General features: G+C 43.6%; 1 protein-coding gene across 1 annotated transcript; it reads right to left on the bottom strand.

Annotated features, from left to right (window-relative positions):
* Positions 1-498: 498 nt before the first annotated feature.
* LOC137294974 (DNA ligase 1-like) lies at positions 499-21,297 on the bottom strand. The gene is made up of 3 exons (XM_067826208.1): positions 18,966-21,297; positions 9,109-9,297; positions 499-3,989 (listed from the first exon to the last, which is right to left on the bottom strand). Exons 1-3 carry the CDS (start codon positions 20,635-20,637, stop codon positions 3,883-3,885), a joined length of 1,968 nt encoding a protein of 655 aa, XP_067682309.1. The 5' UTR covers positions 20,638-21,297; the 3' UTR covers positions 499-3,882.
* Positions 21,298-21,691: the final 394 nt, after the last annotated feature.

Genomic DNA, 21,691 nt, shown 5'->3' with positions numbered 1-21,691 from the left:
CTGTATGTGAACATTCTACATGCTTCTCCTTAAAAACCACACACACCCTACCCATAACTAAGGTATTGTTGGCGCGACACGTTTCATCATCCAACATCTAATATGATGTTCAATTTTATCAGGCCATAATCTTGTACATGACATGAAAGTGAAATTCACAAGCCAGTCGAGGCAGTGACCATGTGTATGTACTAGGTCTTTACTAGCCAGTGGTTCCTTTGCACACTGCTGTAGACTGATGTCTCAAACACAAGAAGTGTAGCTCGTGGGTGAAGACTGATGTCTCAAACACAAGAAATGTAGCTCGTGGGTCAAGACTGATGTCTCGAACACAAGAAGTGTAGCTCGTGGGTCAAGACTGATGTCTCGAACACAAGTGTAGCTCGTGGGTCAAGACTGATGTCTCAAACACAAGAAGTGTAGCTCGTGGGTCAGCGCACCCTCAGCCAACGGAATAGTGTGATTGACCATTCAATGTACTGAATTAGAGGCAACATGTGGAGAATGTAAACAGTTTAATAACAAGATGTATCGGTTGCACACAAGGCATATATTTGTAATATCACAGTGAGTGGTGTGTAAAAACAGCAAGTCTCCGAATTGGATGGAATTTAGCTGGCAGTAAGATTCCAGGACTGGAAATACCAGCAATGATAATGTATGATGTAAACACCACATCGAGTCCAGCTGGGTTTCTATACAGATATACTTGATTATATACATAATGGACATAGCTATAATTTAATGATGGCTGCTCATTTTACTGCAATAGATAATGTTCGGAGGTTTTAAGTCTTCCACATTAAGTGTTGTCCACCAGTGACGTGCACTGGTGCCTTCCTGTGTCTGGTAACGTTCGTTGATGCCTGCCAAAGTCTCCTCGTAACCCTTGGCTCGTACACCAGCCATCTTTCCTCAGTCTGCATTAGTATCCACGGTTATGTGCCATAGGGGGTAGAAGTGATTTAATTGCACCCACAAGTAAATATTGGATTCAAAACGTACACAGTTGGGGATAATGGGCCCACTGGGCCTAAATCTCATGACATGAAAACAGCATTAAAAACAAAATACAGATATCTCAAGACTGAATTCTGTTATCTCTATGGGGCGAGATAAAGGTTAAGATCACCTGCTTATTAACGACATGATATTCTATGTCTAAACGTCACCTATACAGAAAAAGGAAGTTGAATGTCAGTTTCTCCATTCACCCCCATTCTCCATCTAAGCAACTAGAATGCCAATCAATGAGTCGTAGGTAACGTTTGTATGGGACCAAGTTTTGGTACACACGACGTTTTTCCTGAACATTACTAAGTGTTTTCATTAATAAAGGGGACTCGTTGTATAATTTTCTGAAATAATAATTTGGAACACAGCACACAATCTTTACAACCTGCACAACATGGTTCTCACCTGCCAAATGTATATTTAAACAGAATGATTTTCCAACAGTACGTTTATCTCCGTCCTACTATAATCGCGTTATTCAGATTTTAAACACATACACAATGCTTTGGAAAGTTAGAGGTATATAACATGATTATCTACCTCTGAATGACTGATTAACCAATCACATTCCAGTATTTACTGAAGTCATGGTAGAATGATAAATAGCCGTACACATTTGAAGTACAGCAGTGTATATATACTGAGCAACACGAAATGTCGCACCGATAGTGGTTTCTTAAAGCACACACTTTAATTCACTCTAATTAACAATCAAAACGTAGGACTGAGTTCAAACTTGATTATTATGATTACACGATTATTATGGTTAACACATTTTCTGAAATCACGTAGGGTTCACACAAGCAAAATAACCCAAAATGGTACCATTAAGATACCCGAAAGACAGTATTGTGTGTGGTCTCCATGATTATCAATGAAAGCGTTGTATCCTCTGTATATGGGATGAATTAACCTGTTGATTGAGGCCGTTTGGCACTTGTTCCATACTCCATGAAATGCATGATCGGGTGCAGCAGCAATTGTCACCCTTAGATGGAGGTCAATTTAGTCTTTAAATCTCTTCCCAAGGATGTTAGACTCAAATCAAGACTGCCAGTAGGCTATTGTAGGGTTTGGATGCCACGTTGTGTTAAGAAGTCCAATGTTACTCTGGCAGTGTGGGCACGAGCGTTGTCTTTCCGGATGATGTGATTATTGTGATATCCAAAATGTGGAACAACGTTGAGTCTTATGTCTTGGGCAATATAGCGAACAGCTGTCACGTCACCCTCATCCTGGACCGAGATTCTGGAACACCAGGGTGCCATCTGTGTGGTTCAGACCGATTGCACCCCACCCCATGAGGCTTGGACCCTTTCAAAAATACACTCACTGGAAAACAGTTCCTCACGCCATCACCACATTCTCACTCTGACACTCACACTGACACTGACTGGCAAAACATAATATCAACTTTCATGAGATAAAGCACAATTTTCCATTGTCGAAAACGCCAGTTTCGATGTTGAGTTGCCTATTGCAGTCGGTTTGGGCGGCGATGGTCGGTGGGACAGGACCACCATAATTATGGTCTGTGACAGGAGAAGTTTCTTCCGCGCAAACGTCGACGCACTGTATCGGCACTGATGGGTCTGTTGTGAGTCCCAATGGTCTGGTGTGCTGTTTCCGCCGCTCTGAGGAAGCGCCTCTGAAGATGGTTGCACATAATCTGTCTTCCTTGACGTTGTGATGTTACTGAAGGTGGCCCACTGAGTGGACGGTCTTGGATGCTCTTAGTGACATGATACCACTCCACCAGTCATTAGACTGCCCTAACATGAACACTGAAATGATTGGCTAGCCTCCGTGCAGTCTGGCTAACTTGCTATCTGCACAAGACTTGGTTCTTCTGATCTGTCGTAATTCGTGTCATGGCGATTGTGTCAAAACAAACTTGATCTCAGGCGAGTTTGGGACTCGCTTTCATTGGTAGGGTTGTCACAATATGCACGTGCGCGTTTGTTTTCCGGAATGTTATACATAGGAGCCTTTTACCACGTCTGCCTTCTTCGGTGCGTTTGATCGATATGATTTTCATCAGAAAATACAATGATTTGGGTAATAAAAGTCAATATGGGTTGAAAAACATGTTAACAAAACGATACAATCATAATTAAAACACCATTTTGTAAGGCTTGCATTTGGTTTTTAAAAAGCGACGTTTCTTTTGTGGTTCAGTATAGTATATGAGTTCATGGATTGGAGATTGACAACAGAACGTTTGTGGTTCAGTATGTGAGTTCGTGGATTGGAGATTGACGACAGAACGTTTGTGACCAAGTTCCCAGGGGATATTCACTATGCTGATAATTAACCATAGTAAGTCTAGGACCAGAGTGCTTGTAATGCGTACCATATACGACAATTTCGTCAAGATAAAAAGCATGTCAAAAAGCATACAATTCTGTGAATGTCTCCAAGCTCAATTTGACGAAGGCACTCCTGTAAATTCTTTGTACACTAAAACATAGTTTTATATGAAATGTGCATACATTGTGTGATTGGTCAGCACCCCTGTCAAACTTTGTGTACCATGACCTGGCACATCCATTTACCTCCCTACGTTATCGTCGACCAGGGTGAAGGCCAAAAAAGCTGACGGCTGACATGACATCCTTTCTGTGATCCATCACACATGCACACTTGGTATCTAGAAGTCCATTTCACTTCATGCCCCGATTATGAAATACACATTCGCACGTCTTTAAAACCAGTCCTTAGCCTCTCTTGAACTTGACCCATGAAACCATCGGTCACCTGTCACCGGGACGAAGGCACGCGTGTGTTTGCGCCGGTGTGACGGTAGGCTGTAAGGCATCAGTTTCCGAGTATCCAGGTAGAAAATGGTCCTCGTCTCTGCCTGTCGAGCTAACCGAATAGGCCCCGACCTCCTCGCGAGGGAGATCCGAAGGCGCTGAGAGCCAGTGCTTGTAGTTCCTTCTCGCGCTTCTGACGCAACTCCTTCCGGTATTCGACTGAAACATACACCATTCTTTGGCTCAAGTTTATTGCTAGTGCATGTACATGGATCTATAAGATGCAACACACTACTAAACCCACTGCAGATTCTTGCAAAGATAATTGGAGACCATTTTCCTAATCACATCAGGGCGCCGTTGTTCAAAGCTATCTTAGCGCTAAGGTGACCGTAAGTCCCATACCACAACACAGGCTGAAGCTAGTCTTAGCGCTAAGGTGACCGTAAGTACCATACCACAACACAGGCTGAAGGTAGTCTTAGCGCTAAAGTGACCGTAAGTACCATACCACAACACAGGCTGAAGGTAGTCTTAGCGCTAAGGTGACCGTGAGTCCCATACCACAACGCAGGCTGAAGGTAGTCTTTGCGCTAAGGTGACCGTGAGTCCCGTACCACAACACAGGCTGAAGGTAGTCTTAGCGCTAAGGTGACCGTAAGTCCCATACCACAACACAGGCTGAAGGTAGTCTTAGCGCTAAGGTGACCGTAAGTCCCATACCACAACACAGGCTGAAGGTAGTTTTAGCGCTAAGGTGACCGTGAGTCCCGTACCATAACACAGGCTGAAGATAGCTTAGCGCTAAGGTGACCGTGAGTCCCGTACCATAACACAGGCTGAAGGTAGCTTAGCGCTAAGGTGACCGTAAGTCCCATACCACAACACAGGCTGAAGGTAGCTTAGCGCTAAGGTGACCGTGAGTCCCTTACCACAACACAGACTTAAGGTAGCTTAGCGCTAAGGTGACCGTAAGTACCATACCACAACACAGGCTGAAGGTAGTCTTAGCGCTAAGGTGACCGTAAGTACCATACCACAACACAGGCTGAAGGTAGTCTTTGCGCTAAGGTGACCGTAAGTACCATACCACAACACAGGCTGAAGGTAGTCTTAGCGCTAAGGTGACCGTAAGTACCATACCACAACACAGGCTGAAGGTAGTCTTAGCGCTAAGGTGACCGTAAGTCCCATACCACAACACAGGCTGAAGGTAGTCTTAGCGCTAAGGTGACCGTGAGTACCATACCACAACACAGGCTGAAGGTAGCTTAGCGCTAAGGTGACCGTGAGTCCCATACCACAACACAGGCTGAAGGTAGCTTAGCGCTAAGGTGACCGTAAGTCCCATACCACAACACATCCTGAAGGTAGCTTAGCGCTAAGGTGACCGTAAGTCCCATACCACAACACAGGCTGAAGGTAGTCTTAGCGCTAAGGTGACCGTAAGTCCCATACCACAACACAGGCTGAAGGTAGTCTTAGCGCTACGGTTACCGTGAGTACCATACCACAACACAGGCCGAATGTAGTCTTAGCGCTAAGGTGACCGTAAGTCCCATACCACAACACAGGCTGAAGGTAGTCTTAGCGCTAAGGTGACCGTAAGTCCCATACCACAACACAGGCTGAAGGTAGTCTTAGCGCTAAGGTGACCGTAAGTACCATACCACAACACAGGCTGAAGGTAGTCTTAACGCTAAGGTTGTTTTCTACAAAAGCGCACAGATAAGTATGAACACCCTTCACATCTATGCAATCTTAACTGAATATGCACAGCACAATACAGATATGTAAACTCTGGCATCATGTTCACATAAGAAGGTCCCCAATAAGGATCCGTGTACATATCACTATATCGGATTAATATTTCGCAAGTTCGAATCAGTGTAAAGGATCACATTATCGGATCACATGATGAACTGAAATGACGTCACAACACTCTAACCTAAAAGGACATACTGTATATCAACTATTTTAGCATCTTCAATATCGGTTTATTCTAAATTTAGCCTCATGTGTTGTCACTGCGTAACTGTTTTAGCACCTGTATACACTACTGAACAAGCTGTCTCTAAAACAGGAGGAATATTGACATAATCGTTAAAGTGCTTGTCGTACTATTTCACGTCTATTTATCGTCAACTCCCGAATGTTGACACGGAGAAAGCTATTAGGATAACAGTTGCACGGTTCATTAATCTTCCTGGTGGAGTGTTTATGGGACATTCAGTCTGGGAGAACACTGCCTCTTCGCGGCATCAGGCTCTATGGCCGCAAGGAACTTTGTGCTGTGTTAGTCATCATTGATTTTATCCTTGCAGTCTTTGTCTGGTTGGTGTAATTTAGGTGGGAATTGTTGTTTGGGAATTAAATGTCCATTACAGGTCATCCAGGCATCGAAGATTGGTCCCAGACTCTCTCAAATGTACGACAGCCGACTGACGTGGGTCAAATCTTAAATAACAGTTCGGTGGGGATGATATATCAAAAGATGGGGATGGTATAACATGTAGGTATGATATGAAAAAGGATAGGGATGGTATAACGAAGGGTGGGGATGATATTGCATAGGGGTGAGGCGGTATAACAGTGGACAATGATGGTATAACATGTAGGTATGATATAACAAAGGATAGGGATGGTATAACGAAGGGTGGGGATGGTATAAGAAAGAATGGGCGGGGGTGTTAAAACAGGGTGGGTGGAGATGGTATAATAAAGGATGGGTGGGGGCGGTAAAACAAAGCGTGGGGGGTGATATAACAAAGGGTAGTGTGGTATAACAAAGGGTGGTGTGGTAAAACAAAGGATGGTAATGATATAGCAAAAGGTGATGATGGTATAACACAGGGTGGCGATCGTATAACAAAGAGTAGGGTGGTATAACAAATTAGGGCGGTGATTGTATGTTAAAGGGTAAGGTAGTATAACAAAGGGTGGTACTATTATAACAGTTTGTAAGGGGTGGTGATGGTATAAGAAGGGTAGGGGTGGTATTCGGAGGATGGGGATGGTATAACAAAGGGTGTGGATGGTATATGAGCCTATAAGGATGGTATGTGAATTTATAGTGATGGACAGGTTGGACAGAAACGAGTACCCATTCGTGTGTTTATTTCAGATATTAATGAGTGGAAAGTGTCCTCTAAATGATTGTCACCAATCATTTATTTCGTGTTTATTCATTCGTTCAGATTTTTGGAAACCTGAATCACAATATGTCTGGAAGCAGTCTCTATACAAGATGGACCCTCGTTGCTATGTGTAACCATGACGCGGAAGGACGGAAACATCAAAACCAAATGAAGAATCAATTTCATTTACTCTGACTTAAGCTCTCTTCCGGCGTCACCCACTCTTGTGTTGACCCGCTGCTCGCTCTTATCAACAGCCATTACAACAGACGCTGTGCTGGTGTTATACAAGGACAAATCGTCTTGCAGGGTACGGAAAAGGGTCCGTGGTAACGAATCTGCTGCACTCATTATCTCCCAGATTGCACGGAGTTGACCCGCGTGTAGGTCTGCCTATTCAGGGAACCATGGTTCACAATAACTTCTAGCGCAGGCTTCCCCCAGACTAACGCTTTGTCTCTGAATATATAGCATTTTGAAGAGAACAAATATTTAATTCCTTTTAAGTTGAAAAGGAGTCACAATGATTTCAAAACCTGGGGAAATCAAAATTGCTTTATTTAGGGCTTTAGCATGACAGAAAGGGCTGGGCGGAAGGGAAAATAATATGGTCCAGGGACAGTGAGACAGGCTAAGGCTTCCCAGTGCAAACTGATCTGGATGATTGAATGCATTTTGGATCTTGCCAGGATCTACATACACCAGAACAGGACATCAACAGTGTGCACATATGTAAAGTCAATATTACAACTCCAGTTTGAACATGTAATGTCACCATGACAACACCTGTGTGAACATATGCAGGGTCACCAAGAATACACCCATTTGAACGTACATGTATGTACTGTCACCATGAAAACACCAGTGTGAACATATGTACTGTCACCATGGCAACACCAGTTTGAACATACATGTATGTCCTGTTGCTATGACAACACCAGTTTGAACATATGTAAGGTCACTATGACAACCCCAGTGTGAACATACGTAGGGTCACCATGACAGCGCTAGTGTGAACATATGTACGGTCACCATGACAACACCAGTTTGAACATACATGTATTTACTGTTACAATGACAAAGCCAGTGTAAACACATGTGGGGTCACCATAACACCACCAGTTTCAACATGTGTAGGGTCTCCATGACAACACCAGTGTGAACATGTGTTGGGTCACCATGACAACACCAGTGTGAACATATGCATTGTCACCATATTAAGGGTTCTGAAACACTTAAACACCGAAAAGAATACGTCAGAAAAATCTGTTGAAACTTTAAGATGTCAGCTAGTGTAGTGAAGCAACAGTTCTGTATGATGTGTTGTTATGTGACCCCCTCGATCTGGGAGAACTTACTCACGGGATATAACTAAAAGCAATTTGTTTGACTGGTATACAGAAATTGATCGACAAAACACTTGTTGATGAGATCATTGTAAACAAAGATAGAATGAAGTACAAACACGTCATATTGTTTATCATTGATTTCAGAACAACAGTGCGTTGTTTGCAGCGAGGCAGTTCACCCTATGAACATGCACGTGCAGCCAGGCGATCACTCTGACAATGTCATGTACAGACCTGAACTAATACAACACCGAGGAGCAGCACGGTGGGTCGATGCCAGTGTTTTAGAGACTCGATGTCTATTTACAATTCATACTCTGGCAGATCGTTGTTGTAGGATTTGTTTTCATATCCCGACGTTCCTATTGCCAGATGAGAACGGCGTGTTTCTGCGAAAAGTTAATGGAGAACCTGCGTCCCCAATATGTATGGTTATATTGGTGCAGGCTCTGCCACACCACGCAGTTCAAACAGTCAAACTACCTTAGTCAACATTTACACGGGTCAAGACTCCTCACAGTAGATGAGGATGTATGTAAGTGAACACTTAAAGACATGACACCACTCACACCAGGTTCATAGCCACGACACCCATACGTAAAGTTCATAGTCACTGATGAACATCATGAGTATTGATCTACACAAGTGAAATACGATGACATGCATCAACCAAGTGAGCCAGTCTGACCACCCAATCCCGTTAGTAGCGTGATACGCCAAGCATGGGTTGCTGAAGATCAGTTCTGACCGGGATCTTTACGGGAGGAAGAAAGGCATTTAGAAAGTAAATAGTTTTCATTCCTAATACAGGATATTTCTCTCCGCAAGACAATGTCATTAGAAGATACTCACTTGAGAGAATGATCATCTTGATGCCCCATGCCACACTCCAGAACCACCCCACCAGCATGAAGGTGACGGTGAAGAGTTGAGCCACACCCACCCACACATTCACACACACTGTGATCGGCACGTGGTCATCCTTCGTAGGTACTCGGGACTTTCCGCAGCACAAGATGGCGAACCCACTCAGCATGGTTCCTGCAATTTCAAAAACCTCGCTCTAGCTAATATCTGATTTAATGAGGCACTTGCTACACTGTCTGACGTGGAATTTCAGGGTATGATGTAATCCGAGTCCCTGCTTGAACCATGGCCTGTTCATAACTAAACTGGTAATAATGTTCACGTTTAACATTGATTTGAAAGAATTCATATTAATATATGGCTACACGTATTTCGTATGAAACATATATACGTCTAGATATACTTAATTCTTATTAATTCTTATTATTCCACGTGACAAAATATATCATCTAACTGTTGCATGGATAGATATATAAACTTATTTAACCAATCGTTTTCAGTATGCCACATTTAAATCATGTTGATGATATGTTGCATACATAATTCATGTGGGTTTTTTTAGACACATTTCTTTAACAAAATGATAAACCTCACACAAACACGCGCACACACGCACACGCACGCACACGCACGCACACGCACGCACACGCACGCACACGCACGCACGCACGCACGCACACACACACGATTGTGAGAGTAGTAATCAGTTTTCAGTTTCTTGTCGCCAAGCTGGCCAGGGAACGTGAAGAAATATTAAGAATCACGTGCAGGGAGTGTCGCTATGACCTGTGAAATCGCACGTGCACTGGAATCCAAACAGACGCATTGTTAAACATAAATACAACAGATACATGTGACAGAGTATACAGTGAATCACAAATCACCAACTTTAATCAGCCATACTGAAGATGAGTTACACGAGAGATGACCGCGAGTGTCCTGTGGTCAGCTTTCCCTGCTTGTCCAGTAATATGTCCCACTGTGTCAGCCTTTGGTGCTTACATTTCACAGCTTATGATGCTCCGCCGAGCATGTTCTTTTCAGCAAAATTTCAAAGTGCGTCAAATGACTTTTGCTCAGAAGTGGTTACAAACCCGTTACAAAGTTTAAAAATTGAAGGCCTTATTAAAGCTTTAAATTAGCCAAGTAAATATTCAGAAATGTGACGTCTACTTTGACAAATAGTGCTCAAAGCAGTTACCTATTTTGACCTGTACCGCAGGTTCTCGTGATACATATAAATATGTGTGTGTCTGTGTGTGTGCGCGCGCGCGCGTGCGTGTATGCGTGCGTGTGTGTGTGAAAACTCAAGTACAAATACGAGGGGATGTCAATAAGTTTTGAGCCTTGAGCATTTTCATACCCAGGTGTCTCAGCCTATGGTACGACACTGAACCTTGGGGTGTAGCTGATATGATATATAAGTTTTGGTATCCTACTCTCAGAAGTTATTGAACAGCTCACATTGATAGAAAGAGACCCCCTCACGGCGGTGAAAATGAAAAAAAAACTGAGTATAGAGGAGTAATTAAGGTTTTAGTTCTTGAAGGAAACTCGGCGAAGAACATTGAAGAAAGGCTTTCAGCTGTTGATGGGAGTCTTCCCCTTCATCTGCTACCATCAAACGATGGGTCAATGAATTTAAGCATGGTAGAGAGAGTCTTGAAGATGACCCCCGTCCAGATCGCCCAACAACAAGCACTAGTCAGGAAAATATTGACAGAGTGCATAGACTTGTGCTGGGAAATCGTCGAATCACACGAGTTAGAGGAGACCACAGGCATTTCACACGGATCCATCGAGACAATTCTTCATGAACACCTCGTCATGTCTAAGGCGTGCGCAAGATGGGTGCCAAGAATGCTTACAGATGAAATGAAGCAAACAAGGGTCACCATAAGCAACTTCATGCTAACAAGATACAACAAGAATCCAGAAGATTTTCACTTTAGGCTAGTAACCTGTGATGAAACCTGGATCCACCACTATGATCCTGAGAGCAAACAAGAATCCATGCAATGAAAACATGTCACTTCTCCCAGGACCCAAAAGTTCAAAGCCTCAAGATCAGTGCAGAAGGTAATGGCGACAGTCTCCTGGAATAGCAAAGGCGTCATCCACATAGATTACTTACCAAAAGGAAGAACAATGAATTGGGAATATTACGCTAACTTGTTGAGGCAAGTGCGACAGCCGCATTCCCCCTACTCTCCAGACCTGGCACCAAGCGATTACCATCTGTTCCCAAATCTCAAGAAACACTTGCGTGGTCGTAGATTTCAGATAATGAGCTAATTGCTGCTACTGAGGCTTGGTTTGAGGACCAAAATGGCGCCTTCTACAGAGATGGCATCAGCGCCTGGCAGAAAAGATGGAACAAGTGTCTTGACTCACAAGGGGACTATGTTGAAAAATAAATGTGGTTCATACCAGTATTTTGTGTTTTTCTATGCAAGGCTCAAAACTTATTGACATCCCCTCGTACATGCGTGACCATCATCATCTGATGGAAAAGGTTTTGTAGCTTCTACTGTCACCTGTACCAAGAAGGAACTACGGCGTCAGTGTCTATGTGTATAGGTGTCACCAGTACTTACACTCACACTTACACTCAATACTGACACTCACACAATGCTAACACAACACAATCCATGTGTTCTCCATCAGCCAGCGTGGCGCACACCGCATCTATACAGGCCACAATAGAAATACCACAAATTCAGCGTATTGAACTCTCTGTGAATGCTTATTGATGGTGTCTAAATTTAACATTTTATTGTAGATATTTCACATTAAGTTAATGGTAACTATTCTCGGTAAGTGAATCATGCGTTACTCTTCCGCGCTAAAAGTAGTTTGCCATCAAAATAGAATTTTCTTGTCAGGGAAATCATTAATTTCTTTTCTGCTTTTTTACTACCATTGTCAACAGAGAGGCGTGGCTGCTTATTGGCGGGGCACGCGGCTAGAGGCTAAACAAATGCTGCTGTTTAAGAGTTCCTGTGGGAACGGAAGAAATGGTCCGAGTTCGACTCCGTCACGAACCCTTAATTAAATCGCTTTGTTGAAAAGTTACTCTAAACATTGACAAGAGGCCATACACGCCCAGTCGATAGTCGTCTGCATGGTACAATACCTGTCGATGAACGTTATTTGTCATATTGCGCTGCTTAATGAAACACGAGGCTTCCACCAGTGACAAACTCACGACAAGAGAATAGTTCTCCCGACTTCACTGTTTGTTATTCAGTGACTAGTTGTGTGTTTCCTGATGAAATATCCTGGTATGAACAGAATGAGGACAAAGGGCGGCATTGTAAACATGTAAATAGAGCTATTACGTTTCTGGATCTAGTTTCTGTTTTTGTCCGCCCGGTAATGACAAACGTGGATTATGCACGGTGCCACTAAATGGCCGCGACTCTGAGGACAATATAATACTTGCTGGTGGTACATTAATACTAGCCGATGGTACAATAATACTTGCTGGTGGTACATTAATACTTGCTGGTGGTACATTAATACTTGCTGGTGGTACATTAATACAAGCCGACGGTACAATAATACTTGCTGGTGGTACTTTAATACTTGCTGGTGGTGCATTAATACTTGCTGGTGGTACATTAATACTTGCTGGTGGTACATTAATACAAGCCGACGGTACAATAATACTTGCTGGTGGTACATTAATACTTGCTGATGGTACATTAATACTTGCTGGTGGTACATTAATACTTGCTGGTGGTACATTAATACAAGCCGACGGTACATTAATACTTGCTGGTGGTACATTAATACTTGCTGATGGTACATTAATACTTGCTGGTGGTACATTAATACTAGCTAGTGGCACAATAATACTTGCTGGTGGTACATTAATAGTAGCCAGTGGTACAATAATACTTGCTGGTGGTACATTAATACTAGCCGATGGTACAATAATATTTGGTGGTAGTACATTAATACTTGTTGGTGGTACATAAATACTAGCCGTGGTACAATAATATTTGGTGGTAGTACATTAATACTTGTTGGTGGTACATTAATAGTAGCCGTGGTACAATAATATTTGCTGGTGGTACATTAATACTTGTTGGTGGTACATTAATACTAGCCGATGGTACAGTAATACTTGCTGATGATAATGGTACAATAATACTTGCTGGTGGTACATTAATAGTAGCCAGTGGTTCAATAATACTTGCTGGTGGAACATTAATACTAGCCGATGGTACAATAATATTTGGTGGTAGTACATTAATACTTGTTGGTGGTACATTAATAGTAGCCGTGGTACAATAATATTTGCTGGTGGTACATTAATACTTGTTGGTGGTACATTAATACTAGCCGATGGTACAGTAATACTTGCTGATGATAATGGTACAATAATACTTGCTGGTGATACATTAATACTAGCTGATGGTGCAATAATACTTGCTGGAGGTACATTAATACCAGCTGATGGTACAATGATACGAGCGGTTGATACTAAAATACTACCTGTTGATACTATGATACTGGCTAACGACAATATAATACTAGTGGGTAATACTATGGCATCAGTGCGTGATACATTAATACTAGCAGATGATACAATAATACCAACTGATGATAATATAATACATGTGGGTGATACTATTTTACAACTAATGTTAACAGAGTACAAACTAATAGTAATGAAATAATAGCTTGTGACCCTTTAACTTTAGCTAATGATAATACAACACTGGCTGATGATACTATGCTGAACCGCAAACGCAACTTACTTGTGTATAAAACATGCGCTTGTTTCCCATTATTCTTGCCCATATCGCCCGAACGCGATCGTTTTAATGTTGTTGGGGTTTATCTTTGCATGATTTGTTCACGTTTCAGAAAAATGCATACATTTCCCTCCAACTGGATCCTTTATAAGGCAGGTCATTCGAAAAATACCACACAGAACAAACTAGACTTGAAGAACGCTGGAAAAACAAACATGCCACGTCTAGCCCAACAGCAACAGGAGATCGCCAGTGGAATGTTGCTGACTGTACCAACAACAACGAGAAACACAGGCTGCAGCAGTCATTCAAGGGCCACACTGTAACAGTTCTGCAGACACCGTTCGCCGACATCTGAGGGCATCTGAGATTCCGTGTATGGAGACGACGTAATGAGCGTTACGCCAACTGCTGCCTTCTGGGAGCTGACCGCTGCGAGAGGGAGGCGTCATGGTGTTGGGTAGCTTCACCCACCATCAGAGAACTTGTTTGCACGTGTTTCGTCACCATGTGACTGCCCTAGTCTACAGGAATGAAGTTCCGGATATGGTGCCGGTTCAGCATGTGCGGGATCGATGAACGTGGAAGACGGCTACAGGCAGCTGGTCCACATCTAGACCTAGGACATTTGGAAGCCAGATTGGTCAGACAATGGAATCAAATGTCCCAAGCCTTCTTCCAGACAATAGCTGACTCAATGAGACGACCCTGTACTGCGTGTATTGCAGCCATTAGGGGTCACTCGGGCTTCTGATGGAGACACTGTTTCATGGCATTTTTTATGTTTGGGGGTGGAGTGGTGTTTATCATTAGACATGAAAGTTGTTTTTACCAGAGATCGCTACCCATTTCTTCAAAGATTACTTGTCTGTTGTTTATTCATAATGTTAAGATTATGTGTTCCATGAATTAACATTTATTGGCATTTGACATTCAAGTTGCGTTTCTTCTGCGGTTCAGTATATAATACTAGCTTATGCAACTGCGGCACTGCCTTCGATGAACAGAAATGTCGCCGCGATGCCATCACTTGCCGTCCGTTCATTGTACTTGTGAATGTTTAAGAGCTTAATAATTTCATTCATATTCCATTTATCTTTGGTAACGAGAACCTGTCGCCGTTTTTCAGTGACAGATGGGAATTTTCAGTGGGGAATATTATATTTCCTCCCAGCCTAAGGGACGTTTAGTACTGAAGGAGACAATAACATCCATGATCAGTTATGAGGAAATTGGAAGTAAAATGAGCTTTTATGAATAAGTCTTTATGTGCCTAGCTTCTTTAAGCGTGTTGGGGTAGATGAAGATCACTGTAGCCGTCGGTTGATACTGTGTTCTTGAGAGTGATAATCTAAGGACATTACCTGTGCGACGGTAAGACGGCAGTCTATTGGTCGGTATCTCAGCAATCCCCTCGTAAACACTGAACGTTGTAAATCACTTGAAAATTAAAGACGGCCATTGCCACGAAACATCACAGGTAATGTGTTTATAATCCATTAATAACAACCTGATGCAATTATTTTCTAATTTACTTAATGATTTAGGAATATGCTTGTTTTTTCTCGTCTCAGAACAATGGTAACCAGGTTACGTCGTCAGAGATACCGTTGACCCCGACTGAGACAACACTCACCCACAACTGATATAACGCTGACCCCAACTGCGACAACGCCGACCCCCAACTGCAACAACGCTGACCTCCAGCTGGCTGTCCGCTTGACGTCAACAATGAAAGGCCCACCTGTGCCACTCACATAAAGGGGAGACAACTTTGAGTTGCAACAATGAGTACCTTTGACCTGCTCTGAAAATCCCTGGATTGCAGACGTGGCCATTATGCAAAGTAATTACATTTTTGTGAATCATTCTTCCTTTCTCCAAGCGTGGCATTTCCTGCCACAAAGTAACGGTCCATTTCATCGGAGACTGTATAATCTACATCAAGCGTCACCTCAGATCTGCATCTCTTACTTCATGACTATTTATAGATAATGGCACGGCATCAGTTTTGCAGAAATAACATTGATTCTTATGTATTTATTCCAGCCAAGTTGTTATGCTGAAATTTAATTTCAAATTTAAGTTAAGTTCATACTTTTTTTATTCACACAAATGTCAACATATGTAGATGTAACTAGCAGATACGTTTTAAATAAACATCTGTGGATAATGACCAATCATCAACAGGGTCAGTGACGCAACAACGACATCAAACAAAGGAGGGGTCGCTTGCAGTCAGTACCGTGTGTGTCCACCGTGCACTGCAGGACGGGGGCATTGGAAGACCAAGATTTCTCAGAAACAGCTGTGGAATGGTCTGCCAGTGATTTTGGAGAGCAGGTGTCAATTCGGTACTTGTCTTTGGTCATGACACCAGCCCTTCCAAAATGACCATGTTCAAAAACACAGTTTGGCTCAAGTCTTTCTTCTCGACGTCGATGAATCCGTTGACGTCCATTTGCAAAGGGTACGTTAAACCAGCGTTAAGGCGTCTTCGCGACCTTTGAACGCAGACACGACAGTGTCTTGTCCAATTGCAGTATTAGCAGCTGTTTTTGAACCGATTTCGCAAGTGTGAGACTCGGATATTGAGGTACAGTCGGGCTGTCGTCAAAGGTGGTGGACAAATGCATCGCTTCCGGTAGCCCGTAAACGTTGTCTGAGTTGACCAACATCGGATGGATGCACGTTACAGTACCTGTCAATCATCACATCTGTAGAAACGCCGCTAACCATAGCGAGAACCTGATTCGTTTCGTCTTGTGTCAAGAGTGACATCTTCTCAACGTGATTCAGTTTCACAATTCCTTGCGCTGTTATAGGGCCTGGGTGCAGGTAATGCACGTGCACCACGTGTTCCATGAATGTGGTTTACAAGAAATATCAAAGGTTCAGTATTAAGCATCGATGTTCATAAAAGAGGAATGCTCTGGGCCTCAAACTCAAAATGGGCAAGAATATCAGCTTTTATCCCTACATCCTCAGTATAGCAGGAAAAAATCTTCAACAGAATACCAGTACCAGTTGCGTATTTAATGTCTTTCAGTATATTTTCGGAGTGATTTCTAAGTGTAAAACTGGTTAAGAGAAACGGGAGCTGCAAGAGGGACCATCACAGCACAAACTCGGCGGCGTGACCGGCGATAACAGTCGCCTAGCGTACTGAACAGCAAAAGAAAGGCACCTCCGGCTTTTGTGATATTTGTAAATAGAAGCCATACATATGGACGCTTACATTTCATACTTTAGAAACTTCCGTTTCTTTTGCGGTTAAGGACCCGTGATGGTCCGGGGTAGAATAGGCCTTCAGCAACCCATGCTTGCCACAAAAGGCGGGTATGCTTATCGTAAGAGGCGACTAACGGGATCGGGCGGTCAGGCTCATCGGTTCCCAACTGCGCAGATCGATGATCATGTTGTTAATCACTGGATTACCGCCGCCATATAGATGGACTATTTCTGAGTGCTTCATAAAACTAAACTCACTCACTCACTCATTTTGCGGTTAAGTATACTAGTACATAGTCAGATAGAAGCTCCTGTTTTGAATGCAGTGCCCATCGCCATGCAACAGATACATTGCATCGTGACCATGCTTCCACTGCGTCATGGATAGATGGTCTTTGTAAATCTATATATAGATCAGTATAAGTAATACTACTTATAGACTGCCTGTAAGTAGCCGGCTCACAAGCATGTCATAGTGACCTGCATGCCTGTACGGCTGGTCTGCTGTGGGTGAGTGAGTGCGACTGTTTTAATCTCCGCTTTGACCAAGTGATAGGGCTCTCACACGTCTGCTGTCTACCTATGAGAGGACTGACCCTCCGCTCCGCCCCACCTCCACACAGATGAGGGAAACTCCCCTGGGCCGAACAAACTCGTTATACTGTGTGTCCCATCTGCAGTGATGTAAACATTCTGTTGTTTATTTTTCAGGCAGATTATGCCTAAAGCGGTTGATAAATTGTATCCTCGGGATGACCGTTTATCTGTAATTGAGTTTTAGTTTTAAAAATGTTTGTTGTCTAACTCTGATTGCCGAATATGTTGCCTGTTTTTCTACAGGTTGTCCAGCTTGACCTAATCAAGTGAATACTTGTGCATTGCGTGACCGTATCACAACTGGTAGGGTCTATTGTTGTGAAGGGGTGTGCCTTTGTCAGGTGATTGTTAACGTGTCCGAATAGCCGAGACAAGCTCTTGACATCTGTGTCGAGAAATCGTCAGCAATGTCCTTTTTTAAACAGTTAGCTACAGATAGCTTAATGTTTCCTATTTGGGATTTAGGCAGGAAGCAGCAGCAGTAAATCTGATTCTGAACGTTGTAAAGTTAGTAAACCAAACTGGATAGTTTATGCAACACATTTCAGTGTTGAAAAGCGTGAAAACACATTTCAGTTAAAATATTAAATGATTGTTGTTTTAGAAGAGTTGTTTTCCGGGACAAATTCTGTAACGGATCTGTGTATGCATGTTTCGCACGAACGCACCAATAACACCATTCTCTGCTCCTCTCCTATACTATGAAGTTAAGTCGACCAGCCTTTTGTGCCATTTGACCTCCCGGGGTCAAGCATATGTAGAGCTGCTCAGGTCAAGTTGAACAACCTGGAACCATGTCCTCTCACCAGTGCGTGGAATGCACGCGCTTTTCAAGGTCAGGTTACGACCATGTGATGTAACGCACTCGCTATACCGTGTACCCCGTGCAGATCTATTACAAGGTGCCGGGGCGTATTGAGATTGATCTTTATATAATATTTTACACAAAACGGTTGATAAACGGGAGAAACCACTATTACTCGTGTTCTAAGAGACTGTGAACATGGCAGTAGGGACATCTCTCCTCACAGGGTTCACAACGTCATGTACACCCTTGTAGTCGGGGTTTCTCTCACACATATACCCTTATCCTTCAGCCCATACCATACACACCCACTCCCAACCCCATCCCCACCCCTAACACACTCGGCGGCTGTCTGTGCGACTGATACCCATGCCCCACTCGCCTGACACAGATACCCGTCCCTGGGTAATCTTTGCACCCACACATAAACTCGGGTTCCTCACCTGTTCCCGGGACGACGATGTTGAGGAGAAGGCAGAGAATGGACAAACTGAGCGGCATGTAGGGGATGGCAGATCTGATCCACGAGTCGTTGCTGCCGACGTGCGACTTCTGCTTCTCGTCATCTTGTCCGGACGCTGGGATGACGACGGTGGTGGCGTTAGCGACGCGGAAGTCCACGGATTTCCTGGACATTGAGTCGGAAAGAGACAGCTTGGTGGAGTCTCGGCGTGACCCAATGGACAGTCTGTCATCTTTGTCGTCGCTAATGTCCCGGCTCACTTGCGGCGGGACGGCTAACGACGTTTTGTTAGGCGTCTTCACCGTCGCTGGCGGGCCGTTTAGAACAACGTGTTTAGATTCAGCGTTATTCTGCGCCTGACCCGACCCTTCCTTTACCTTCTTCATGATCGCCCTTGCCAGTATGGATTTGGGCTTGTAGGACTCAGCGTTGGCTTCCACTACCGGCGGCTCCAGAGGTTTCTTTTCTGTTTCTTTCGGTTTTTCATCTGTATTCTTGTCGTCTTCCTTGTCAGTGGCTTTCACGGACCCGTTTGTTAACACCGCTTTCTCTCTTTGTAATGACTTTTGTATCACATTCACCTTCTTTTTATCAAGTTCGGGAATCTTACTCTCCTTCTTGACATTTGATGAAGGTTTCTTGTCTTTGGACACCGGTTCATTTTCCTTAAATTTCACATTCTTGGTGTTCTGTTCAATCTTCTCATTTTCGTTAACTACAGAGAAGGTTGTCTCCCCCTTGGCATCAGTGAGAGCCACGGGTTCACTTTTGTCCTTCAGTGCAATATTCTGCGAACTTCCTGACAAGTTGCTCCGGCTCATCCTCACTGTCGCTTTGTTCTCCTTGTCACGCTTAAAGTCAAACTTGTCACCTTTCTTTTTCTTTGAATCGTTAGAAGCTTTGCCGGTGCCAACTATCGGGATGTACGAATGCTTTTTCTTTTCTATTAGCGGTTTTTTGGTATCCGATGATGAATCGCTTTTTACACTGGACCCAGTGTCTGATTGTAAGGTTTTCTGAGAGTCTGTTTTTGTCAGAAGTGGGTCTGTGTCCTTCACATTGGTATCCCCGTCATCGTCCTTCGGGGGCTTCTCGTCCACCACTCGTGTAGCAGCTTCGCTGGTGGTTAAATCGCCCGGCTTAGAGTCTGTACCTTCGTGTTTCGTTCCTCCGCCGGGTATGAGTGCTCCTTTCTGTTCCATGGGAGCCGCGGTGGAGGTGTCCGATTTCCCCACACCATTAGGAGACGTTAAACTAGAGACCTGCGATTGAGGTTCGGGTGGTTTTTCGTTACCCGATTCACCAGCCTCTGGTTTCTTTTCACCATCGAACAGATTCACTTGCGATGCACTCCTTGAACTCACAGGGGGAACTGCTGTGGTGGCGTTAGTGACATCACTTGATTTGTCGTCTGCTGTGGCGACATCTGTAATACCATTTGGGTTGTCGTCTGCTGTAGCGTCATTGGTGACATTAGCTGGTCTGTCTGATATGGCGGCTTCCTTCACACTATCACTTGGTTTGTCTTCTGTTGTTGAGGCGTCTGTTAAAGCATCACTTGTTTTGTCTCCCGACGTCTTCTCGCTGAAACCGCCATCTTGTTCCTCTGGTTTGATATTGGCTGATGTCGGCTGTGTCTGATCGTAATCCATATCTGACAAGTCGTTTTTTTACACACAAAGAATAATGTAAAGTGAACTTCCACTAGCGTCAACTGGTTTCAACTCCCTATAGAGATTGTTTGTCAATGATCACGAGAAAACACAAACACATCAATGATCAATGTCGTCGCGAATGCCACTTTTGTTTACTTATGTAGCACTATTGTTCGTGTCTCTAGCATCCCCTTGAAAATAACACTCCGTTTCTACTATTAACATATTAACAACCACATAACAATTCTTTGAAAATCGAACCTGGTTGAATGAGAGTCCTGTGACCGTTTCGCCTGTACGACTCCCAGCTCCAAGTGCCGTCACATGTTTCCGACTCTGGAGTGTTGTCACATGTTGCCGTGTAACTCTGAGTTGAGGAATGTTCCGTCAGGACGGGCTGGAAATCGTCAACTTGACAATGTATCTGCCGACAAACCACGGATGTCTCGGTCAGCGGGCAGCCAGACGTTCGCTACATCTCATCTCACGTCTGCATTCTCCGGGTAACGGTAGGTGGCGCTGGTTGTCTGGGTGCGTACACAAATGGTCACTCCTTACTGACACCAAAGCAGAAGTCATTGATCTTCGATTATGTTGATTGATTTTTCTTCTTTCAAACACAACCACCGATCACCATAGCTTTCTCGCTGTTCGGGTATTATCGGCTCCTGGCGATCTATACGGACTACAAAGGGCTGGTAAATTATGCACGGGCTAGTGTTTTCCCTACCGGGAGGATTGATCTCTCTGAAAAAGACACGGCTGAGTTTCTATCGATCAGCGTTCAGGGATCGATGAGAGTGGTGGTACTACCGGCATAAGAGCTCTGATTCTCTAGATCAATGTTCACCGCACATGACTTACGACAAGTTTACGACTTAAATAGGACCGATTAGGATTAAGGAAACAAGCGTCCCACTTTTATGTCAACAAACTGCGTAAAAAAACTCCAAGCAACAAAATTGTTTTCGGAGATTGCAGAACAGCATGTTATCGGGAGTATTTCTCGATCCTATATGTAATCAAGATAAAAAGATTATTATACGAGCAC

Source organism: Haliotis asinina, chromosome 8 (assembly GCF_037392515.1).
Source record: "Haliotis asinina isolate JCU_RB_2024 chromosome 8, JCU_Hal_asi_v2, whole genome shotgun sequence".
NCBI lineage: Eukaryota > Metazoa > Mollusca > Gastropoda > Lepetellida > Haliotidae > Haliotis > Haliotis asinina.
The sequence above is the reverse complement of the archived record's forward strand: the minus strand, read 5'-3'. Positions and strand labels throughout refer to the sequence as shown.

Bases quoted from the DNA above. Each gene is read 5' to 3' on its own strand.
- LOC137294974 (XM_067826208.1), bottom strand. From the start codon at position 20,637: ATGGATTACGATCAGACACAGCCGACATCAGCCAATATCAAACCAGAG. The intron at 9,298-18,965 runs GTGAGGAACCCG...TTGAAATTGCAG, and splicing joins CATCGTCGTCCCGGGAACAG to GAACCATGCTGAGTGGGTTC. The intron at 3,990-9,108 runs GTGAGTATCTTC...TGTATGTTTCAG, and splicing joins CAAGATGATCATTCTCTCAA to TCGAATACCGGAAGGAGTTG.